At 40.3% G+C, this 26,165-nt stretch overlaps 1 protein-coding gene across 5 annotated transcripts in view; it reads right to left on the bottom strand.

Moving 5' to 3' along the window:
• Nucleotides 1-26,165, bottom strand: part of myo16 (myosin XVI) — a 111,194-nt gene that overhangs the window by 23,363 nt on the left and 61,666 nt on the right. For all 5 annotated transcript variants that reach the window (XR_532800.2, XM_008401520.2, XM_008401529.2 and 2 more), the window contains exons 18-27: nt 23,432-23,549; nt 22,649-22,720; nt 20,061-20,202; nt 19,363-19,435; nt 14,867-15,019; nt 14,209-14,409; nt 12,373-12,448; nt 9,021-9,217; nt 5,321-5,401; nt 3,879-4,084 (exon numbers count right to left, since the gene is read on the bottom strand). Coding sequence is in view for 4 of the 5 variants with exons in the window: in XM_008401520.2 (XP_008399742.1) it covers nt 3,879-4,084; nt 5,321-5,401; nt 9,021-9,217; nt 12,373-12,448; nt 14,209-14,409; nt 14,867-15,019; nt 19,363-19,435; nt 20,061-20,202; nt 22,649-22,720; nt 23,432-23,549 (1,319 nt within the window). In the remaining variant the exon portion in view is untranslated. The remainder of the gene's footprint in view (nt 1-3,878; nt 4,085-5,320; nt 5,402-9,020; nt 9,218-12,372; nt 12,449-14,208; nt 14,410-14,866; nt 15,020-19,362; nt 19,436-20,060; nt 20,203-22,648; nt 22,721-23,431; nt 23,550-26,165) is intronic.

Below are 26,165 nucleotides of genomic sequence, written 5' to 3' on the forward strand. Positions count from 1 at the left end.
TTTTCCCCTAAATCACTCTGGTTACCAAGACACTAACGTGTTTCGCTTCAGGCAGCCACTGTAACCTAGAAAGGAGTCAGAGGTGGCTCTATTGTGTAAGTGGATTTGTTTACACCCAATGCTCCGTTTATTTACAAGATCATAAAGCAACATTGAAGATTCATTGCAGAGTAATTGCCAGTCATCTTTACTATTGGATGTGCCACAGGCATGTGACAAATCAAAAGGGAAATCTGTAAAGTGCAAACAGAATCTAACCTTAAATGTGAAATATGTTTTTGAACAGATTATCACAGCAGAGCTGAAGAGCATCAGAGCACTTTTGCATAAGAGCAGACCAATTTCTGGGTCTATGTGGAGGAAGAAAGATATACGGCATTTTTTTCTGGAAATTACTGGCTTCTTTGAGTAACAGAAACTTCCAAGTAAGATTATCTTAATGCATAAGCAGTACAACTTAAAAAGGAAATTACACATGTGTAAATAGTAAAAAAAAACAAACATTTTTGCACAAAATACATAAAAAACGTAGTTAAAATCAGCAAGTGTTATAGTTATAGATTGAAAATATCTTTGTCTCCACCTTCAGAGTTTCAGCCTTGTAAAGGAACAAACACCATAGGTATTTCCCTCATCTTAGCACCGTGAGAGGATGTAGATAACCTTATAAATGCTCTGAAACCCAATTTTTTTTGACTCACATTGTAAAGTATTTTATAATGGTATTTTAAATCCTTTGCACCTTTTCTGCTTCCTGTCCTGTCCCTTTCCTTATAGCTAAATATGAAAACAGGTCTTTGCTTTTAAGCTGCAGTCTGAGGAGAAACTGACCATTTCTTTCACACAACCAACCTCTGTGCAATTTGGAGGCGTTTTCCATGGTACGAGCCTATTTTGATATCTCTGTATGCAAAGGTTTTGAGTGCAGACTGCTCTTATCAGCTGCAATATTCTATGAGAAGCAGGGAGAGCAATGGTTGGATGCAATGCTCATAGCAGCTGCAGCACCAAAGGCATTGCAGAAAATTATTTGGCGAGCTTCCAGCCCAGGATGGATGTCATGAGGTTGTCATGGCCTTATGTAGCGTTGGCATGAGGCCAGTGTGAATGGTCCTTGTTCAAATTCTTTGATGACCAAGACACAGTGGTGCTTGACAGCCATAGATAAGCCACCACCATCACTACTAGGCTTCTCTGTGGCTCCTGCCAGCCCAGTAATGAACAATCTCACCAAGAAACATTCAACAGGCCCAAAACAGCTGTGCAACKTTGATGCTCAAATATGCACAGTAGGAACTGGGCTGCATTTTCTAGGCATCCAAAGCCACTTCTCCAAGAACATGTAAAGAGTAAAGACCACCGTTTTTTTAATCCTATTATTTAGTTTGGGACATTGTGAAAGGTATTTAAATTAACTAATGTATTTGTGAGTTGGTAACGTATTTGCTCCCAAAGTTATGCCAATAACAAAGTTATTCTGTTCTCCTGAGTTTTAACAGCACTGCTAGTTTTTCCTCTCTTCATTCAGAATTAAGATTTACCTTTGGCCCCGTTTGGAAATAAACTGCATAGTAAATAAGGGTGAAAAGTAACTTTTGTGTGTTTTGAATGTTAAAAGCGGCAGTATTAGGTATTTTCCAGGCACAGTCATCTTATACCACAATCAAGTTACTATGTTACCTTCAATTGTTATGAAAATGCTGTACATCAAATGTAATAAGAGGCTCCTTCTCCTTACAACACTCCGCAAGTCATGACAACAATGTTTCTCCATTATCACTTCAATATCATTCTTGAGAGCATTGTACTGAGAAATAGTTACTGTGACAAACTGAGCAGGTGTATCGTTCCACCAGATGTTTGCTAACTGCTGTTGCTAGTCTGGAGGAGCGGAGTAGGGAAGTGGTGGTCTGTGAGTTGGAAGTCCAGCTTGGATTCTCCACGCTGGTGGGAAAGGCCATGCTGGGTGAGAGCAAGCGTTTAGGCACCCTGCCAAGGGAGGAAAAAGATTTCCCAAACATAAAAAAGAATCAAAGTCACACTCCAGGTATGCTTTTGATGAAGGAACAATATAAAAGTATGACATAAAGTTCAAAATATCTATTTTATATAATACGTCCTGTTTAAACTTTATTGATGCTCTTAAAAACTAGTAGTCTTAGTCTTCCTTCTTATAATCTGATACTAGTGATGAAAAAATGTTTGGATGCTCAATTAGACAATGGTAGGGCAGCAAGTTTGTGTGCATGCGTGTGTTTGTGTGTGTATGCATGTGCGCGTATGTGGTGATGTGATATTTTCAGCAGAGGAATGGAAAGTTTTGGTGTGAGGATATGGGGGTCATGCGACCAGCTTTGTCATCCTTTATTATCTGGCAGGATTGTTCCTCCTAATCCCTTTATCTCCAAAATGAGAGACAGAAAGACAAGAAAATTAAAGAAGTTAAGAAATTGGGTAAGAGAGCAACAAAGAGAAGTGCTAATGTAGAATCCTGCTACTTTATTAAAAAAAAAAAAACAGCAAAAGGAATATACAAGAAAAAATAAAAATGAAAGACAGATGGTATATTTTCAGCTGATTCTGGACAAAAGAGATGAAAATCAGAGAACATAAAAGAATAGAAAGTGAATTTGTATTACATGAGATCTTTCTTTTTCTTCCTGGGTAGGAAGAACAAAAAAAAAAGTCTAAACAGGGAGCTGATGGGGAGTCACAATACCAAAAACTCAAAGACAGGACAAAGCGACCTTACAGACAACCGGCTGCTTTAATGCTCAAGTGTCAGGCTGACTTGGGAAAAATGTTTCAGTGACTTTCATCAGCAGAAGTGGTCTCCCATAATAGCCAAAAAGAGACATTCAAAGTCAAACTGCACCTTAAATAAAAGGGTTGCTCTGACTTTTTATTGTGGCTGTTCACATGTGAGCATGTGGTCTGGATTCATGCGTGGAGGAACGAAACGCTGTTACAATTTCATTTTGCTGGACCTGTCTCACTAAACATGACTGAGACCAAAGTGACCCAATGTGAATTTGTAGTCTCTGAAAGTATGAGAAATGCGACAAACAAAAGAAAAAACAAGAAAAAGCAGTCCATAATCGTAAAGCATAACACTAGTGGACTGCATTTGGGCACCTTAGCGATAGACCAATTGGAAGTAGTACAAAACTGGTCACCAAAAACGAAATGTTACATAATGACAGTGAGACACAACAGGAAACTACCAAGACATGGCCATCCACCTAAACTAATTGTCTTTATCTCCAGTCATCAAGGACCAGATGTGTCTCCTGTCCTACACACTTGAATTAAATGGCTAAACCAGTGGAGTCCAAAGTCGGTACTGGAGGGCCGGCGTCCTGCATGTTTTAGTTCTCTCCTGCGGTAGTAACAACCTCCTCAGCATGTCAGTGTTCTTCTTCGACCTTCTAATGAACCATCATTGGATCCAGGTGCGTTAAACCAGGAAGAGAACTAAAACATGCAGGATGCAGGCCCTCGAGGACTGATTTTGGACTCCACTGGGCTAAACTGTCTTACTAGCATGCAGTCGTGCTCTACAGAGCTCTGCAAATGAGCCAATATTGGAGCCAGGTGTGCAGAAGCAGACACCTAAAAGTTGCATTACAGTTCAAACATGCTTTCCATAATTTCCTGCTGCTCTATTTGTGGCAAATGCCTTCTTTACAAAATGTTCACTCAGGTTGCCTTTTAGAATTTTACTTGCAAAAAATGCAGAAAACGTGGTTTCTTTTCCTTTCACTTTGTGTGGGTCTATCACATAACATCATAATAAAACATGTTTTAGTTTGTGGTTGTAACATCACAAAATGTGGAAAAGTAAAAAAAATATATCTTTGAAGCAATCCAGCACTGACCTGCTGAGGAACGTTGAGAAAGACAGGCGGACAGGGTATCCGTAACGTATCATGCGCACCATGTCAAGCACTCCGATGTACTGCAGTTGGGTAGAGACGTGGAAGCTGTCAAAGCTGGCTGGCTGACCGCTAGAGTTGGGGCGCACACACTCTACAAAGTGGGGTGTGCAAGTCTGCAGTTTACTCATAATCTCTGACAGTGAGTTCTGAAAAAGGAAAGACGAGGAAGTTGATTTAACACAAAATTTCATATAATGGGACAAAGGATTCAATGATCTCTTTGGGTACTCCAGCTTCCTCCCACAGTCCAAAAACATGACGGTCTGGTTTAATTGGTCTCTCTAATTTCTCCCTAGGTATGAGTGTGTGGTTGTTTGTCCTGTCTCTCTGTGTTGCCCTGCGACAGACTGGCGACCTGTCCAGAGTGTACCCTGCCTCTCGCCCGAAATGTCTCGCTAGAGATAGGCACCAGCACCTCCTCCCAATCCCACTAGGGACAGAGGTGTAAGAAAATGGATGGATGGATTCTCTGATGTGTTTTGATTCATTTGCATTGAGCAAGCAACACCACATTGTGGCAGAGACAACATTGTCTGATTTTTGGGTGAACATCTTGCCTCTGAAGGAAGCAGAAGAACAAAGCAACAACAATAACTCCCCATTCCTTCCAAAGGTGAGAAAAAGGAGCTTTTCTTCAAATCCTCAACTTCAAGATGATGCATCTAAGATCACAGGCGTACGTGTGTAAACACTTACTGTAGTTTGCTACACCTCAAACTGACATCACCCAGGAATTTCAGGTACAATACCCAGCACCTCACCCGTAATCTTTAAAAGCCACATTGCTCCTCAGAAACACAGCCCCACACACACATACATAGAAATATATGCCCACAGAACACAGTGGCTGTTGTTCATTGTTCATTCATTCATGCAGAGGGCTTCATGTTTGGCTTGGTACAGCATCATTTTTCAGCCCACTCTCTCCTTCCCTGCCATTCCCGGAGGGGACTCGTCGACCGCAGGTCCACAACTCTGATTGTGCAACACAGTGGTTTCATTCAGACCAAAGGCACTGCTTCTCTGAGCCACGTCTCAGCCTCCTTGCGTCACCAGCAGACAGAGCTGCTCGCTGCAAACTGAATATTGTTGTTGCTTTAAAAAAAAAAAAAAGGTTATGAGCACCCTACACTTAGGGCTGCATTGTTGCAAAGGTTGGAAGGACTATTGTGACGAATGCACTGACGTGAGATAATCTCTGAATTAAAACTCAGTTTGGTAACAAACAACAGGCTTGTAATGATTCAAAATTTGATCCAGATGCTTGCTGCTAACTGGAAATACATTTGGTGAAATGAACTATCTAAGAATCCCGCATGTTTGAGGAAGGTGCAGATAGCAGATTTAAGTTGTTATCATAAAGAAACAGGAGTTTCTCGTACCCTCAACTGGACAGCCGCWGTGACCGGCCCACAACGCTCAAGTCGTTGGAGGAAAGAACTTGAACCTTTTTTCTTCAGGATCTGTAGGTAGAATGAAATAAGAAAAAAAAATATATCTGAAAGAGTAAGCCTCAAGAGGACACAGAAGATCACAGAAGGGTTTCAGCAAACATTAAAATACTTTCCCATCTTAATGTTTGCTCCTCCTTGGGCTGCCACCTTATCGTGGTGGAGGGGTTTGAGTGTCCCAGTGATCCTAGGAGCTATGCTGTCTGGGGCTTTATGCCCCTGGTAGGGTCACCCAAGGTAGACAGGTCCTAGGTGAGGAACCAGACAAAGTGCAGCCCGAAGACCTCTTATGATGGAGATGAACTTTGGATCTGGCGTTCCCTCACCCGGACGCGGGTCACCGGGGCCCCACTCTGGAGCCAGGCCTGGAGGTGGGGCACGATGGCGAGCGCCTGGTGACCGGGCTTTTACCCACAGAGCCCGGCGGGCTCAGCCCGAAGAGGAGACATGGGTCCCCCTTCCAATGGGCTCACCACCTGTCGGAGGGGCTAAAGGGGTCGGGTGCATTGTGTTACGGGCGGCAGCCGAGGGAGGGGACCCTGGGAACGTCTGGCGGAGTCCCCTGTGAGACGGAGCTTTAACTCCCATCTCCGGCAGAACTTCGAACACGTTCCGGGGTAGGTTGGGGACATTGAGTCTGAGTGGACCATGTTCCGTGCCTCCATTGCGGCTTATTGGAGCTGCGGYCGSWYGKTGCCTGTCGCGGCGGCAACCCTCGAACCCGTTGGTGGACACCTTCGGTGAGGGATGCTGTCAAGCTGAAGAAGGAGTCCTATCAGGCCTTTTTGGCCTGTGGGACTCCAGACGCAGCTGATGGGTACCGGCGGGCGAAGCGGCATGTGGCTCGGGTGGTCGTTGAGGCAAAAACTCGGGCGTGGGAGGAGTTTGGAGAGGCCATGGAGAAAGACTTCCGTACAGCTTCGAGGCGATTCTGGTCCACCATCCGGCGTCTCAGGAGGGGGAAGCAGTGCAGCACCAACACTGTTTATAGTGGGGATGATGTGCTGCTGACCTCAACTCGGGACGTTGTGGGCCGGTGGGCAGAATACTTTGAAGACCTCCTCAATCCCACCAACATGCCTTCTGTTGAGGAAGCTGAGCCTGGGGACTCTGGGTTGGGCTCTCCAATCTCTGGGGAAGAGGTCGCCGAGGTGGTCAAAAAGCTCCTCGGTGGCAGGGCCCTGGGGATGGATGAGATCCGCCCAGAGTTCCTTCTGTTCATTACTTTCATGGACAGAATTTCTAGGCACAGCTGAGGTGTTGAGGGGATCCGTTTTGGTGGCCTTAGGATCACATCTCAGCTTTTTGATGTGGTCCTGTTGGCTTCATCAGACCGTGATCTGCAGCTCTCACTGGAGCGGTTCACGGCCGAGTGTGAAGAGGTCGGGATGAGGCTCAGTGCCTCCAAATCCGAGGCCATGGTCTTGAGCCGGAAAAGGGTAGAGTGCCTTCTCCGGGTCAGGGGGGTCGTCCTGCCTCAAGTGGAGGAGTTTAAGTTACTGGGGATCTTGTTCACGAATGAAGGAAGAAGGGAGCGGGAGGTCAACAGGCGGATTGGGGCAGCGTCTGCCGTGAAGCGGGTGCTGTACCGGTCCGTCGTGGTGAAAAGGGAGAAGAGTCAAAAAGCGAAGCTCTCGATTTACCGGTCGATCTACGTTCCCACCCTCATCTATGGTCATGAGCTTTGGGTCATGACCGAAAGAACGAGATCACGGATACAAGCGGCCAAAATGGGCTTCCTCCGCAGGGTGGCTGGGCTCTCCCTTAGAGATAGGGTGAGAAGCTCGGTCATCCGGGTGGGACTCAGAGTGGAGCCGCTGCTCCTCCACGTCGAGAGGAGCCAGTTGAGGTGGCTCAGGCATCTGGTCAGGATGCCTCCTGGACGCCTCCCTGGTGAGGTGTTTCGGGCATGTCTACCGGGAGGAGGCCTCGGGGAAGACCCAGGACACGCTGGAGGGACTATGTCTCTCGGCTGGCCTGGGAACGCCTTGGGATTCCCCCTGAGGAGCTGGAAGAAGTGGCTGGGGAGAGGGAAGTCTGGGCCTCCCTTCTGAAGCTGCTGCCCCCGCGACCCGACCCCGGATAAGCGGAAGAAAATGGATGGATGGATGGATTAATGTTTGATCTAAAGAAAATAGTTTATCAAGCTATTTAGGCATTTGTTCCCAGATTAAATTGTCTCCATACTTGCTTTTGTAAACATCTGTGCCCAGATGTTTTCAAATATCCATCACAGCCATGAATGTCATGGTTATTTTTTGGCATCTGGATGATAGATTTGAATTATTGTTTTTTTTTCAGCTTGGAATAGATAGACAACGCAAACCATCAAATTCAGAAAACAAGAGCTGGATGCACAAATTTTAAAGTTTTTGTGGATTTTCTCCAAACTACATTGAGAGTCAAAATTAGTAATCTATGCAATTTTGTTATGTACTCATTAATGTTTGTATCTCAGACTCAGTTGGCTGTTTTACCAGCTCATCAATCTCAAACGATCACCAAAACCCATTTTGGAACAGAAAAAACTGGCTAACATTAATTACGCTTATGGAACGCCTTTTATAAACTATTTTTTTATATTAAACTCTATGCTGGGAAATAACCCAATTTAAATTAACTCCACTAATTTTCCCAAGAAAAATGATTGAATCTTCAACTAGACGCTTCACAATGTATACAAAAGGTTGTTGTTCTATGCAACTTACTAAAGTAACTTTTAACTAAATATTCATGAGTATGAACGGATATGCTTGAGACTCTGTGCTTATGTACATATTAGCAAAAAGTCATAATAAATGCACATTTTTACATCAAGTTAATGTTTTTGAGAAGTTATTGTAGTGCTGTACACTTTTGGAAGTTCAAAAGTTATTAACCATGTGTGTGTTTGTTAATATTTGCGCTGAACTATATTGTTGTTTAATGGTATTGTACACATTAGCACAGCAAGGCTGCTAGGGTAGGTCAGGGGGGCAAAATGGGTCTTATATAACCATTTGATCTAGATAGATAATAAGCCACAGAGGCAGCAGACAGGAGTCCTGGAGGTTTCACAACCTGACAGCCTTTTCACTCACATTATGCGCACACCTCCTCTGTTTCCAAAGATACTGGCACCCGTAAATAAAATATTTAGCTGATTAAAACAGATATTTATTTTATGTCTTTTGTTTAATGTCTTCAAAAGTCTACAGACGCCTAAACCCATACTTTATCTCTGCATGAATTCTTGGGAAAGGGTTTTATCTCATGAATGCCTGTGGACACGGACACGCACACACGCACGCACGCACGCATGCACGCACGCACGCACGCACGCACGCACGCACGCACGCACGCACACACCACACAAAATCCAATTCCCAGAGGTTTATATTTAGACGTGGGGTGGGAAGTAGCTTAAATTAGACAGGATTCTCACCAAAAATACTCTCCCTGTTTTTTCCATTGATTATCAGTTGCTTGACGGAAAAAAAAAAAAAAAAGCTGCTGCTTGTTTGATGTGAAATACTGCTCCTTAGCACATTATTGACTAAAATCTGTTGCCATAAAATCTGAAGGATTCTTTCATATGTGTTGAAGTTGGAATGAGGTACTGCAGTCTGCAGCTCCAAACTATGAACATTACCTTGGTAAGATCGTGGTATCTCCGAGGCTGCTGGGGGATGCAAGTGGCATTGACAGAGGAGGCTGATGGCACCCTCTGGACCATCAAGGCCACTTTAGTCCCTCTCAGGCCAATGCGACCCTGGGCAGCTGGCACCAGAGAACCAGTCTGAGTCAGCTTGGACTGGAAGAGCTGCTGCAGTAACACGCTCTCACTGGCTGCAGGGCACAAAGCAATGTACAGGGAAAAATCAGTGCAAAATAAGCAACAGCATTGGTTGAGAAAGGAGGTGGGGAAGAGCAAGAAGTGGGGAGGGGTGAAAAAAAACATATGAAAGGATTTAACAACGGAAAAAAGAGGGACAAAAGGTGGAGTAATAGTAAAGTTTGCATGTAAACAATCCGTAAGACGACAAAGTGGGTGGAGTGTGTCATTCTGCAACACATGGAGCTCTGTACAACAATGAGCTCATTTAGAGAGCCAAACAACATGTGTGCGAACGTAGGAAGAGGAGCTCTCATCTGAAAGATTCAGGGAAAAAAGATGGAAAAAAGAAAGTGGCAGAGTAGTGAATTATTGCAGGTACCACCAGAACCACCACACTAAGGAAGAAAGAAAGGACTTCCTCTTAAATGTGTGGTATTTTACATTCATTAGAAGTATGTAGGTTTTGCTAAGTTTAATGTAATTTTGTTATAATAAATACCAACTTGGTGAAATTGGGTATTTGGTTGGTAACACATTTAAATAATTGTAAGTTAATGTATATGTTTAATATGCTAGAACTGGGCATAGTTGTATTTTCTTATTACTATGCATAAAGAAATCAGTCAGTAAATCAATCAAATGTTATTTACACATTTACACAGCAATTTTTTAGGTCAAAGTTATTCATACCCCTACAGAATTGGATTGGATGGCTTAATCTTTTAATTTTTCTCAGTTTAAGGGACAAAAAGCAGGTCTTCCAACCTCAATATGTTGAAAATCATCACCAAAGAGAATGAGAATATTTAGAAGAGAGGTGAGATTTTTGGGGCAGGTCAGTGCATAGCCAGGTAGGGCTTTACAGCTAAGCAGCAGGATTTTACATGTCATTCTAAACTGTACAGGCAGCCAGTGTATGAAAGCCAAGTTAGGGAAAATGTGATCTGTCTTTGTTGAACAACAGTCATTCTGGCAGAAGTGTTTTGAACAAGCTACAAGGTATTCACTGGGATGACTGGATACGCTCACAATGTCTAATTACAATAATCTAGTCTAAAGGTGAAGGCAGAAGCATGGAGCAGTTTCTTAGAATACCTCAAAGAGTGAATTGTTTCTATTTCTGAACTATTATATAGGTAACAGTGAGCTACTCTGGGGACTTAGTTGAGAGGAAAACTGAGAGGCAGATCCAGCTCAAGAATGATTCAAAGATTTTCAGAAAATGAATTTAAAGCTAATGTAATGGTACCCAAAACAATCACCCAATTTCTAATATTTTAGAGTCTTTTATTAAAAATTATGTCTGGCTTAATTGTAAAAGAATTACAGATTGGCCAACTCTTTTACATTCCTGATGATGGAATGGAAAAGGCATAGATTGAAAACCAAAGTGGTTCTAGCTCAGAGACTTGTGGGATGCAACACAACTTATTTTAGGACTATATCCTTCAAAAATGATCAGTGCAACAAATCAAATTGGAAATGACTGACGTCTCAAGTTTTTTTGTAGTACAAACAAAGAGCTCTGATTTCAGCAGCTAATTGACTGAAGTTGCTGTTTTCAAAAAGACAAAACACCAATAATATGTCACACTGCAGATATGCTCATAACTTGGAACATGGTACACAATTACAAGTGTATATTAAAGAAAAAAGTAAAAATGATTAGACTGCACTGCATTTATCCTTTGATATGTATCTGGCCACATCTAAAGTTTAGTTTGACAAGATATATATATATTTTTAGGATTTTTTTTACTTTTTTCTTTTACTACTATGACTGAATACATAAATTTGATGTTAAATATTAAAACATAAAGGAGTTATTGAAGAAAATTAGGAAAAAAAATTATACCTAAAATTTTTAGGTATAAAAATTTATACCTAAAAATAAATTAGGTATAAATTTATTTTTTAATAAATTTATTTATTGTAGTTATCTTTAGAAAGATAACTACAGGAAATAAACTCAGCAAGATTAGAAGCCAAAAAACTTTTTTTTTTTTTAGATGAAGTGTGTATTAAAATACATATGTTGGTTAGCTCCACAGTTGCACAGTTAGTAGAACTGGATGGGATTTGCATGTTCTCCCTGTGAGTGTGTGGGTACTCTCTGGGTACTGTGGCTTCTGCCCACAGTCAAAAAAAAACAAAACATTTTACTGATCTCTAAATTGTCTTTAAGTTTGAGTTTGTGCATGCATGGTTCTTTGTCTTGTGTGTCTCCATGATTTACTAGTGATTTGTACACGGTGTGCCCTGTCACCCATTGACTACTTGAGATAGGCACCAACCTGCCCTGTGACCCTACAAGTATTAGCAGGCATAGACAATGAACAAAGTCAGCATCTTTTTAATGCTGGAGGTCCTTTAAAAACCAGGACTATGTGGACTGCAACATGATGTGAACAAAATTAATTCTTTCAAATTCAAGAAAAACTGAAACAATTTTCAAGACCAATTGACTTGACCTTGACATTCTTTTTATGTTTTACTCGGAAAGGAAAATATTTTGTTTACGGATAACAGGAGCATCTTATCCTTGAAAAGATTTACTCTGAACTTGTCCTCTAGATCCAGGATTGACCTCTCTACGATCTCATGATCTACTCTTGATCCTGTTAAAGGTGCCTCGCATTGTGTTGCACCAGATCATGTATGCTTCTAAGGTCAGTTCACCATTGCTAAAAAGAATAAAACATTAATGCATAGAACATCATAGGGAAGCACAAACACACACCCCAGTCTTTGTTCTCAAGGGCAGTCCAAGTTTATGGCTGTATGTGGATAAAAGGCAGCGTTGCATTGACTTGTCAGACAGAGGAATACCAGCCAAGCATGAGTGAAGGGCTAGCCTTTAGAAGATTAGCTTCATCATGGAAATTATAGCAATTAGGTTGCTGGACGCAAGACTAAGCTGGCAGTCACACAACGGCTGCCTGTGTCCTGCGAGCCACAACACCCGACATCTGGCAGCTTATTTAGACAATATACACACAGACGGTGTCTGCTGCATATGGGCTAAAGCACACACATAGAAATATAACTACACCAAGACAAGGGCTGGGTTTGTGTTCTGCAATTTTAAACATGAGTGCATCTTTGTGTTCGCTTAAGCTCTGACGCCACATTGTGCTCATATGCTCATTATGTATTGGGTACTTACTTTTCATTGTAAACAGGAGATTCTGAGGGAAGGAGTCCTTGTTTTTGCTCAGAGATCCAGTGAGGTCATATGAAATCTATCAGGGAAAACATACCGTACAATGATATTTTTTAATTTTAAAAAACATTTTGCAACATAAAAACATGCAACATTTTTTTATACTTTATTTATTGTATTGCACTGTATTTTATTCCATTTTATTTTATTTTGTACTGTTAGTTGCCTTTGTTCACGGTTACCTGACAGGAAATGGGATAGAGAGAAGTGGGAAAACATGCCGAACCTTGATTGAAAGAGATATGCAATAGATACTTGCATGAGTCTTTTGATCTGCTAGTAGAAGCAGTTTTACTTAGTCTAAATTGAAATATTTGTTTTTTTTTAATAAAGGCACCAACTACAGTATCAGAAATAAGTAGTAGTTCCTGCTATGTTCAATTAGAAATTCTTTTATTGGTTAATGGGGAATATGTCTATTAAGCAATAATGATGACTTGAGCTATTATATTATTATATTTTGATTCAAAATATTCTTTTAAAGGTTGGTTCACGTAAAAATCAACCTTTTCGATCTTTCTATCATGTTATAATGTTATTCCTTCATCATAACTGGAGTGTTGCTTTGATTCTTTCCTGAATAAAAAAATCTTGAATTTCTCCAGGCAGTGGCATAAAAGCTTGCTCTCTTGCAAAGCACCGCCTATTTCTATAAAGCTCCTCCTCATAGTTTTTACCTCACAGAGCACTTCTTCCCTGCACTTTCCCCACTCAGCACCTTCAGACTAGCAGCAGCAATTAGCAAACATCTGGTGGAGCTACGGGTCTCCTGAGCTTCATCATACAAACTAATTCACAGCTCAACACTACTACGAGTGAAGAGCTGAATGGGGGAGTAGGAAAGAGAATAAGCTTCTTAAAGAGACAGAGCACAATATCAATGCATCAGATGTGACATCAAAAATTTATTTTAAGTTACTTTTGGTATTCAGAGAGAATTTTCATAGCAATATTAGACACAATGTTCCTGGAAAATAAATAATAGCCCCCTTTAATAAACAAAAACTATATACAAAGGATATTGTGTGAGTGGATCTATTTTCTTCTACGATAAAACTTGATGTCACAGTTCTTCTCTTGACATTGATAACTTATTATTTCAGGTTTCTCATGGCATAAGATATCCAACAGAATGGATCTAGGATTTTCTCAGTGAAATTTAACGGGATCGCAATTAAAATTGCTGCTGTTTACAACAGATTTGAATTTTGGATCTGAAAGGGCTTGCTTACAGAGTCAGTCTCCATATTATTGTTTCTCCACTTGAACTCGTATTCTCGCCATTTTCTTTTTAAAATTTTTTTTTGACGTATGCTTGGTGCCTCCCTTTGATGTTAAAATGTACCCCACACAGACCTCGTGGTGAAGACGACAGCAGAGACGACTGGCGATGAATTCCCCAACAGGGATTTTTATCTGCCACAACGTTTCCTAGCAACCACATCAAGAAGCTGGATTTTTCTTCTATTTTTGCCATTTTAATAAACTTTCTCTAAAGTGTCTATTTTAGAATGTGAAAATTTTTTCGCCATATTATTGACACCACAAGACTAATACTAGATCCTGTATTTTCCAGCTAAACAAGTTTAGCCTTGAGTAATTCCGACATTGTTCTCAACGACAAATATTGTTTTATTGTTGTATCTACTGGCTAAAGTTAGAAGACGAATGTTAAATGACAGGTTTTCTGAGCTGAACTCAAAGTTAAGCAGACCTATCAGTGGTCATAATGACGCTACGTCTGACTGGTGTGGACATTTTTCATTGAAACAGACAGACCTGTCCTGCATAGTGGCTGACGGTGAAGGCCGGGCCCTGGTCTTTGGGAGGGGGGTTGCCATTGCCGTCCTTGGTGGTGAGTGAAAGCCCACAAATTGAACTGGAGTCCAGCTGGGCGGACAGCCTCTTGTAAAGGGTTTGCTCTGCAGGCCGTAAGCTCTGGCTCTCTTCATCCAGCACACACAGCAGTCCCTGAGGCCTCTGGAGTAGGAACAAACATATGCTCTCGTTATTTATGTTGGTCATATTTACAAAGCCCATTTGATTCCAGTAATGCATTATTCCTTCTGACATTTCTATTGATCCCTGTAGAAAAGAGTCCCCCTCTATCCCCCCTCAGACACAAATCAGATTCAGTGCCACTCTTTGTTTCAGTGGTTCTTTTGGGTCGATGTGGATATCGATATGAATAGCCAGAAATTAACCTGAGATGTGCCTATTATGTGGTAGTTTATTTTTATACGTTTTTCAAAATATTATAACCATATTAAAAAAAAAAAAAAAAACTATTACATTTTTGAAACCTGGCAGGGAAACGTCACTTTCTGTGGTTATGAAACACTGGATTTGAACATGTGACATGGGGTTCTGAGGTCTTGCGTCATGTGAAGGGTGACCAAACTGGAGCAGGCTGGTCAAAACCAGATGAAAATGCAACCTGAAGGAAGAAGTCCAGCACGGCGACGTGGCTGTTGCCAGAGACGGGGATCTCCATGGTGATGCCCTCCTGCAGACACTCAGCCTGCTCCTGCTGGAAGAGCACCTCAGAGACGTACAGCCTCAGCCGTTGGTTGATCATGTTCACGCACAGCTGGAATGCACACAGAGAACACGGTAAACACGTCTCTCAGCCCACGCAGTGTAGTTCCTCAGAGACAGGCTGCTCAATGTTTTGAAAGCAAACAAAGGAACAAATACAACCTCAAACATTACCTGCTGTGGCAGTCAATGGGCCAGAAGTAAAGTGACTACTCATGTAACACAGCCAATGTGAAATTAGCCATTAAAGGGGCCACAGTGTGGATTGTGAACACACCAAGGAGCTGTCAGCTGTTCCACCATTTCAAAGACAAAGTGAGCTGCTGAAATCTTTCCTATGGAAATAACAACTCGTGTGTCACGTCACTGCAGTGTATGTAACTTAAGCTTTTCCACAAAGTTTTATTGTGTATAATTTAACTATCAATGGGGAAGGAAATACCAAACCATTTTTTAGGCTTCAAAAGATTAGCTTTGTCTGGGATTTTCTTCTTTGTGCCAATTATACATTATTGAGAATTAAAGTTGTTGAAGGAGCACATCTTTACCAGGAGCCACTCTGAATACTTGTTTTCAATTATAAATCAAGCATAGAGCATTGCAGTCTGAAGATGAGCTCATAACACTTTAGTGCAACTGAGAAATGTTTTCCTTTCCATTAAGAGGACTAATGCCTTCATTTTTTTTGCAGTCGTGTTCAAGTTTGAACATGCAAATAAAAACATGAGCCATTACTGACAACCGATTATCTCTGTTTTATTATGTTATAATAAGCACATTAAGAGCTACATGCAGGTACAGGATAAGTGGTGTTTGGAAATGCAAAGTTTTGGCAAAATTATGCTTCTGACATGTAGAGCATTGGGAAATAACTATTATCAACAAGTTTAATAGATCACATTCTAAAATTACAGGTGACGCATTGGTAGAAAAATAGAACATAACGACACAGTCGTTAATTTTATTTTTAAATGAACTTAGTTACATGTTGACATGAAGTGAATTTATGGGGGAAAATAGCAACAGCCACATTAAACTATAGTTCTCAGGTGTTTTATTACAAGTCCGACCAGCTCAGTAAATACTAAGGTTTCCAATTACCATTCTACTGGAAGACATTTTATGACCGCAGTAACAAATTAAATTGACATATATATAGGCTTGTTGTGTTTTTTTCTCAAAAAGAGAAAATTAATGAGAAACAAATATGTAGGTCTTATATGTTGGGAGCTGTTTGTTTGGTTAGAGGGGCATAGTTTAAATATGGCCTCTGTTTTCACTCAATAGCAAAAACATTTAAATCAGACAGGAAGTCCCCAGATAAAATTGGACGATTCTCACCAATCCCATCTTCAAATACCAATATGGATGCTGAACGTTGAAATAAATTCTGTCAAAAGTCATTTATTTCTGCTTCTGAGGATCTATATCTGAAACTAAAAACACATATAGTGCAAAGAAAATCATTCTTAGTTAAAGTATTTCATTGTTAGTTAGAGCAAATAGAGGTAGCTTGTCACTGCAAGCAGTAGTAATCCACATTACCCACCAATTATCTGGCTAGTAACTGGAACACGTTTAAATTGGGTTTCAGGTCATTCCCAGATTTGCATTCTGATCTCAGAGGAATGCTATTAAGTTAGCGATTGTTCTTGGTGCTCGATTTGCACTGCACTTCTTTTTTCTGCAGTTTATTTAAAGCAAAGATCAATTTGCTTCAACAACTCCTTTTCCGGATGTTAATTAGGTTGCGACAGTACAATCGTTTGAGAATTTTGGGTCTAAAAGACGTTTTGAAAAGCTAATGTTTTTTATTCACCTCTCAGAGTCATGCAACACTGCAACCACGTTGCCATGAGCCAAACTTTGGGTTCCTTCGTCATACTCTGAGAAGCAGGTATAACGTTTCTTGGAGCAGAAGGTCATAGTTGTGTTTTTGTTTTCTTTCTTCTCGTCTACTGTTTATCTCCCAGTGAGTCCAGCCCATTAAAAGCTTAGTCTCAGCAGGTGGTTGATTGAGTTAGCTCATTAGCAAAGTGCTGAGCAGGTACAACACAGACCGACAAACAGTTCTAATTAACGAGATCTAATAACTCTGATCATGCCACACATGGGTTCTGTGTTTGTGAGTTTCTGTTTGCGTGTACATGAGTGTATAAACATGTCAGAGCTTGTATGTCACTTATGTGTCATATCTACAGTAAGTGAGCCTCGTGTTTGTTGATCCAAACGTTGCTCCTCTTTTTTCTCCTCTGCCAAGTGTCTCATAATGTGTGGTGGTATCAAAAGGTGGATCTGAATTAAGTTTTAAACTGCTACAGATAATTTCTCTAATTTCATTGCTTTTGTCTGCCTCCCATATACCTCAGTTAATATGGCACTTTCTTTGACCTGAAGTAAAGGGTTGTGCAAACCCCTCACTTCCGCTTGGATTGGAGAGCCTCCAGATAAGGAAAGCCACTTATCCTTCTGCCACGCAGACAAAAACACCACTGTCACACGAGGGTTCAGGAGCAAAGACAAACACTGTCTGCCTTTGGTAAAAGCTGGAAGAAGCAGGCTGCTCCACAGGGGGTGGAGGAGAGTGAGCTTTGAATAGACGCAATAAACAGTCAGCTGAGAGTTGTGAACTACAGTCACACACAAACACAATAGGTAGAGCTTCTTATTCAGAGTAAGTCCCCCAAAAAATACACAAAACTATATAGGATGTCCTAACAGACAGCATTTTTTCAAGAATATACAAGATAAGGAAATAGGTGGGGAATATCAGGTAGTTTAAATAGTAAAAAATGTGTAGGTAATTTGCCAACGGAGTTCTGCAAAGGCTAGCAGAAAAATGTGCAGCATGTGACAAGTCAGGTTCTTTTTCATCCATCCAACTGAGTTTCATCAGGATCAGTCATCCTGCGTTTTGACGCTTCTGATCCGGCAGTCCCATGCTCACGAACTCTATCTGACAGTATCTGGAAACAAAGTTCAAGTTGCATTTTGAGGATCTGACAGTCTATCCCTGTTGTTGTCAGCATGTTGGCTCATCCCACAGAATCAGAGAGCCGATGTCCGGATTCACAAGAGCACTGTACAGAATATCGAGGGAGAGCCGCCTGGAGCGTGGTTATAGTTGCAAAATCTAACAGATGCTGAGAGGAAGGATCTGCGATCTTGCTCCATTGTACACCCATGATGCAGTAGTTTGTCACAGAAGCAGCTCTCTAGTTCAGCTTCAAACATGAGGAGGAAAACTCTGGTATCTCTTGAGGAACAACTCAGATAAAGCTTGGGAGAAAGTGTTGCAGACAGACAAAGCAAATTTTGGTCAGTTCTGAGTCCTAAGTCAGGAATCCTCAGCCGTAGGATCCAGCACCAGTAGTTGGGCCTACAGTCTATTGCTTTTGTGGTTGTTCGATTAAGTGCACAAAAGATGTGACCCATGTTCTGTTTTTCTGCACCAAAAAAAAATAAATAAATAAATAAATTACCATAAAATGCAAGACTGTACTTTTATTTGTAAGGGAGCACACCTAGGAAATCAGTAGAGGATCAAATACTTATTTACCCCCCTTTACGTCTTCTTATTTATAATTCTTAAAGAGCAAATAGAATAGGATTTAATTGATATCTGCAGTTTAAAACTTTGAAATTGCCCAGATAACTGGGATTTTTTTTCATATCTGAAATAAATAAACTGCACTTCCCATGTTTTATGTTGTACTATTGCATTCTTTGAAATGCTGTAGTATTTTTTTTTATTTTGGGGGTATTTATACTTTTTCTTACAAAGTACAAAAATAATATTTGGCATGGAGAGAAAATATAAAGCAAACTTATGCTTAGCACCACCTTAAATTCTTGAGCTGCTTTATTCTTTTTTTACCTTTAAGTTCAAGGAAATTTTTTTTTTTTTTTAATTCTGTTGTGGTCACTGAAATTGTGTGGTTTTGCAAAACGTAATTGTGTTTTGTTTTTTGTTTTACTGTTATGTGTTGGTTCTTGGACAAAATATTTTTCTAAAAACATGGTTTCTGTCTTCTAACTCATGCTGAGTGAGAGAGATAGAGAGAGAAAGAGAGCAGGCAAGAGAGAAGGAGGGACACTGCAGCCTACGTGTAGCACACAGTCAGTCTTTGTGGCCATCATCAGTTCATTTGAGGACAGTTGAAAATCACGCCACAGTCAGCCGCAGACCTCAGCTCATTCATTACAATTACGCATAAAAAAATTCCAGCCTTAAACAGATAAGAGCTCCAACTATTTCAACAATTTGACTAAAATTACAAGATCACAAATCCTCCTTCAGCTCAGAAAAGCCAGAGGGATTCTATTTAAGGGCGAGAGTTACACAATATTAATTTTTGAGTTGTGAAAACCTAAAAAGGGACAACCTGGTCTCACCTGTTCAAATTCATTTCTTTGAAATTCTTCAAACCCAAACATGTCCAGGATTCCAATTTCCATGGCGGGATCGCTGGAAGCAATAAATCGAGCAAAACAAAAAAACAAACAAACAAACAAAAAAAAACACACACAAAGCACATTCATTAAAGGAGTGGATTTAATTTCCAGGATCGGTATGAGTCTGGTGCGATGCTACGCCAGCAGTAAAGCCTGTGAGGGTGTATGTGCAGCAACATCTGACAAAAAGGGAGTGCCATGAATGTGTGGTTGACAAATTTATCATATTTAGCGGTATGTGCGTAAACAAGGCAAAGCACAAACACATTCCAGAAGATGCGCTGTGGGTTTTCTGTCAGGGTGTGATGACGCTCAACAACATTAACGCCAGGGATCCCATGACCTCCACCTTGTGCTGTTTTGTTTTTGAGCGTGTTTTTGTAAGACCTCCAAGCATTGTGGACCTTGAGTGTGTCTGTTAAATTTCTTCTTGGATTTCATGGTGCATTCGTAAACTATGACGAATGTTCACTCCACAATGAAGCCTACGGTACTTCAGGGGCCTTGGAGATGTGACTATTTGTTTGCAATCAGAGCTATATACGTCAGTGATAGGAATTTAGACACAAGGGAGCCAACAGTCTGGGATTAGTTTTTTTTTTTTTGCGCTTGTGAGTAAAAACACATATAACACAAACCCGATGCTGTCATCCTGTCCTTGAAGGTAGTCGTTGATGCTGTTGACCAGATAGTAGAAGAGTCGCCCGTAGATGGATTTAGCAAGCTGGTCCCTGTACTGCTCTGCCATCTCTACAGTGTGACGTCTAGTGATCACGTCACCTGAACAAAACAAAACAAAACAAAGAACTGGGTCATGGCAATCTACAAAAATGCAAGTTCAATTCTAAAAGTGCCAGAAATAAATAGCTTTCTGCAAATTCTTTTAAAATAAGGATGCATATGATGTTCACAATACACAAAAAGGTTGTCTGTCGCATGTGGCATTGAGTAGACGTTGAGTTTGAATAAAATGAGTATCAGTCTTATGGTGCTTTGGAAATATCTATATTGTAATCTTTTTTCTTTCATCAATGTGGTTTTTGTATTTTGCTCAAACGCATATGTAAATTAGATTGGCTTTTTTTTTTTTACAGATCATTTAGACACAGTGTCTTTGTGAACACAGAGAAAAAGAACGAAGACATCAATTTGGACAGATGGGATCACAAACGCTTCACAATAAATGATCCACGGTGCGACGTGTCGACTTTATCAGAAGACATCAACTTATGAAAAGAATTATGTGAAGCACAAAAATTAGCTTGCGAAATTCGCAAGTGATGGATTATGTAAATGAATCAGTTCCCAGTAAAGTAAAAATAAAAACTGACTCTAGGGAGGCAGGAGCTTTCTTAGCACTGGAAATAATTTTACTTGGTTGTTTTTGAGAGAAAATGATTCAGCTGATAAATCAGACAAACATGAATGTTTGTGATCTAATTTTCTGTTGTGTTTACAGAGTAACTATGTCAACAGTATTTCACATTAGTATGTAATAAAGTACACTGTGCCTTGTGCCTCTGGCTTTAAGGAAAAACAAGCAACTCCTACTAAATATGATCTACCTTAGAAGTCTTTATATAAGCAATATAAGCACTTTTATTACTAGACAAAAGGTTAAAAACATTTATTTCACTTAATATCTGAGGTATGCACACCAATTGGTCAGAACACGGTGACTCACAGTTAAGGCGATTAAGCAGGCTGCTCTTTATACAGTATTTTTATATTTCATGTATGCATGCTGTGAGGGCATGAGACCCAACTCAAACTCATTGCTTGTGCATGCTAGCCCAATAAATCTGATTCTAGTAGGTTTTCTTAGCATCATTCTGGGTCCTATATAAGTTATTTTAACACTTACCACCTACCTTAACATTTTACAGACAAATCAAACTGTGCTTTAACTGTTCTCTTACAGCAAAATGTCCACATCATTGGAAAGACGTGAATCGTTCACAGAGACCCCACCCAACAATTTATCGATCACTATGATGATCCATCTGTAATGGATATCCTGGGATATTCCAGGACATGTTCAACACCGGTTAGAGGATTTAAGAGCTACAAAAAAATAGTTCCTTCAGCATAAGAGGGGTTTTCATAGTGTTTGTGTTATGATCTTTAAACATTCATACTAGGGAAGTCCAGATCAAATCCCGTGTAAAGAATCAAAAGCTTAAAACTCTGATAGGTGATTTTTTTGCCAGTTGTCTCCCCATTGAACCAAGTGGGCATGTTTAGCACAGTCAGTTTCTAAAGCTCATATTACAAAACTGTATTACAGGCGATGCAGATTATCTTGTTCATCCAATAAATCCTGGTTTTCCTTATTAATCTAAGTGTTTCCCCATCTTTACTAGGATATTAAAATTGTAAGAGACCGTATTAAGCACTGCAGCTTTCCATTTGTCCGTGTCATGCCAACTGTTCTGCAAAGGGGAAAAAAATGTGTAGAGAGCAGCTAAATAACAGATTCACAGCCAAATGAATGATATGTTTCTGAAGCAGAAGACAACCTTTTCTGAGATTTGTCCGAATACGATTAAATGAGACTCTACTAAAATATATAACAAGTAACATTATCAATTCGTTCTGTAAAACCAGAGTAGAAGTGCTCATGTTAATCTAAAATGTAAGCAAGTTACTCTTTCAATTAAGTATTAGACTGGAACTATGCATCAGAAAATGTCTATTCCTAAATGATTCAGATCAGGATCATGCACAAATGAGCCTAATTGGGACATCTGTAACTCATACATTACCAGAAACTGGCGAATGCGTACACTATCACAAGGCAGCCAAATCTATCGGTTCCTTGGCAAAGTTGCAAAAGGCTGCAGTTTCAGACTCTGTGATGAGTATTTCAATATTCTCATTTACATTAAAGGTCTTTCTAAACCTAATGAGACACAGTTAGGCCAAAAATGATGGCTTATGCAGAAAAAAAAAGATTACTTTAACTCACTACAAAGTATCCATATTACTTCCAGGCAGAAGAAACATGTTGGTTAAGCTAATATGCAACTTTGAATCTAAATCAACCAGGAGGATATAAATAAGTTTTAGCTTGGATTAACTTAAGCAAGACCACCTGGTTTATCATTGGGAAGTAGGCAGAGCTGAAACTACAGGAAACAAACTAGGTTAAAGACGCATGGTTTCTTCTGTAGTCAGAAGAATAAAAACCAGTATAAAGCAGTGGTGAAGGTTGATGGGTCAATACCTTTAATATACTGGATGTCAGAAGTGAGGGCAGTGCTTAAATCATTAGCAGACACCTGCAGGAGTCCAGCAACTGGGAAGAGAAAGAGAGACCGACAGAGAAACATCAGACATCAGAGTAAACAACGTGATGAAAACCTGAAAAATAACAGCATTAAATAATAATGGAGTATCTGAAAGGCGATGCTGATGACCTCCCAGAGCCCAGTGTGGTCTGACGATGACGTCACGCTGACAACACAACAAGCTGAACTCTGCCACAGCTGATGCCCGCTCAACTGATGGGAAGAGCTGGCAGGGATTAGTCACCGCTGGACTTGTGAGCAGAATCCATAAACAAGCAGCACAAACAGGTGATGGCAAACCCAGAAACCCTTTCCTGACATCACCAGCCATGACTTCACATCTCCCTGACAACGACCGGCTCTTTCCCGTCTGGCCCTGACGCTGTTGTTTACCACTTTGCAAAGGGTCGGGGGTCGCAGGAGCACATGGAATGAGTGCACAATGAGAAAATAAAGCAGAAAAAAAAGGGAAAACTGTGACCCCAACAGAGTGGAGTGTGCCTCAGACTTGCCCTTTCAGACTGTTTGTTGCTAGTTGCCAAACATGTGATTGTCTAGCTCTTAGTTATTTCTAAATCAGACATTCTGGGGGAAAAGCAAGAGATAGGCAATGAGGACGGGATAAAGACGATGTGGGAGCATGATGGGCTCCACCCTCCTTGTTTTCAGTAAAAATGTGTCTATAAAGATGCGGGCGTAGTTGTGACGGAGGCACTGACCTCTCTCCAGCAGCTGCAGGTCAGAAGGGAAGGCTGAGTTAGCATCTGTCAAGGCAGTGAAACGTAGGTCGCCAATATGGAGAACAGCAGAAAGCAGCGTGAACACAGAATCAACTTCCTGGATGAGAAAAAAGGGAGCAAGTATGAAATTAGAAAAAAAATCAGGGATAATAAATAAATAGGAAAGAGAGTACATTTAACTTTTTTATGATGTTTTAGAGTCAGCATTAATATTAAACATATTTATTTAGCAAAAAAAAATGTTTGAAAAAGTATTGCTACATTTTGAAGATTTTCTTCCTGCGCACTACACATAAGTTTTTAAATGGTTTTTTATATCATGTTGAATATTATGATTAAAAAAAAACATCAGAAAAACTCATTTGCTTTCTAGAAAATCAATAAGGCTGTAATGATTTTAATATGTTTTCAAGAAACAAGTGCAGAAGACCAATTGCCCTCTATTTAAGCACATAGGCAGAGCTACAAATCATGAAGGAAATTATTGTCTCCAGTGTTTTTTTAAGAAACATTAATGGATATAGAATGATAAAGGGGGAGAAAAAGCTCTCTAATAAGTCCAATGTAAAAACTGGTTGTGTTTTTTGGGATGGGACTTTGTGTCTTGGGATTATTTTTGGTTTTGAACTTGGAACATTTGCATGGTTGCCATTTTGCCTCTTTTTTGTTGTTTAATCATAAACACTGACCTTACTGGGGCAAATAAGATCACCTGTGCTCAGGTTGTTCTAGTTTCCTTTGAGGCATCCTGAATGAGCTATCGATGCATATTTGGAGTAATTTCTCCGGCCACTCCTTGAAAGGTTTTCCATTTTTACATGTTTTGGGATTTGTGTGCTGCAGTAATTCACTGGATCTGACTCATGTCCCAAAGCTTTGCAAAACATTTTATAAGCTTTTCCAGACTATCAAAAGACCTAGTTTTTCAGGGTATTTTTTGTAAGTTTGTCAATGTTGGGGAGTGTTGTGCTGAATTTTAAGACGTTTAAACCTCCTTTATGCTGTTATACAGATTTTTATTTATTGATTTATTTCTTTTAAAAGGTCAAGCAGTGCCTGGGCATGGCTTGGGTAATTGAACTCAGAATTTTGATTAATCACTGTTAATTCATAATGTAAACAATTACATTACATACAGGTTGTTTTGGAAAGCTTTATATGTTATTTGAAAACTGGATTTTTTTTTTATGTTAAAATTTGTCAAATGATTTGAAACAACAAGGTGTGGGGGAAAAAAACAGAACATGCAATGCTGTTAAATTTCTTGAAACAGGAACAAAAGGAGAAAAACAACTGCTGCAACATGACATGTTGCAATTTGCAAAAACAAGAGAGTCTGCTTTCTTTCTCTCCTGTCACAACGTTCCTCACTCTGTGCCCTTCAACAGAGGACGCCTCATGGAAAACCCCACTTTGCAGTTGCCTCTGATTCTCTGAGCGGGGGGGATGTCTGAGTCGGAGGGTGTGTGCTGCTGGTGAACGTGCGTGAGTGTGTGTCTGCGTGTGCGCCCTCTCAGGGCAGGATATTGGAGCTGATATCTCAGAGATAAACGCGGGCATTAGTCTCTGTCTGACACTCTATACACAGAGCGACTCCCACCTCCCCTTTCCCTTCATGTGCACGGCGAAGATGAAGAGAAAGAGAAAGGGAAAGCAAAGCAAAGCAGTGATATAAGGAGCGTTAATGACGATTGACCCTTGGGTCTGGACTGGGAGTCGTCCGTTGATGAGAGCTTAGACAGAGACCAATGGGTGGTCGATCACTTCCACTAACACTCCCCCACCCCCTTTTCTCTACCTTGCAGTCTCATCCAGTTGGATGGTAGTGTCCTCTGATAACACCACCAGCAGCAGCAGCCACTGTATTCCTCCATCCCTTATGCCCACATGCTGCTGGATTAAAAGGTGAGATGATGGTCACCCACTGCTGATAAATGCTAAATGGATATTTCAGAATAGAACCTGAAAGCTAGCACAGCTAGTGGTGCACACTAAAGGCACACTTTGTAGTTTTATTTGCAAAGTTAATCAAGATTAGATGCTTGATTAACTACTTTATGCATGAGGTGCCTTGAAGCCTTGGAGGTTTTGAGTGTCCTCTCATCTGTCAGCTTTTATGTTGTGTTTGCTGAATAAATGTATTTCACATAACATATGTCAAAGATCTGTTGGGGTAATGCTTTGTTCCTAAAGTTTAAATTATTTGATTGGACAAATTGACCAAAAGTAATTTTCAATTTGAGTACCTTTATGCCTCCTGGACTAAGAAACAAGCTCTGTTAGATGTCAGTGATATCTCAACATCCAAATAAATTAGAATAAAATTAAAAAGCTTTTTAATTTCAGTAGTTAGTTTGAATAGTAAAACTCATACAGCATTTAGATCCATTGAATATTAACTGTGACATAATTTTTTTAATGACTTATAGTCCACACACTTAACAGATGTCAACCAGAAACCCCTCAGACAGGATAGTAAGCCAAAAGAAGTTGCTAAAAAAAACTTTGTGCTGTGATGCTAAGACACCAAGTGCTGCATAGCATGTCGATAGAAAGTTGAGTGGAAGGAAAAAGTGGCTTAGTAAAAGGAGCACATGCAACAGGGAAAGCAGCTGCATTGAAAGGACAGAATATGATGCATAGGGATACTTTTTCAATTTTCCAAAGTTTTTGTATGTATGTATATACATATATATAGTTATGCATATATATA

The sequence above is a fragment of the Poecilia reticulata genome, linkage group LG2, assembly GCF_000633615.1.
Source record: "Poecilia reticulata strain Guanapo linkage group LG2, Guppy_female_1.0+MT, whole genome shotgun sequence".
Classification (NCBI taxonomy): domain Eukaryota; kingdom Metazoa; phylum Chordata; class Actinopteri; order Cyprinodontiformes; family Poeciliidae; genus Poecilia; species Poecilia reticulata.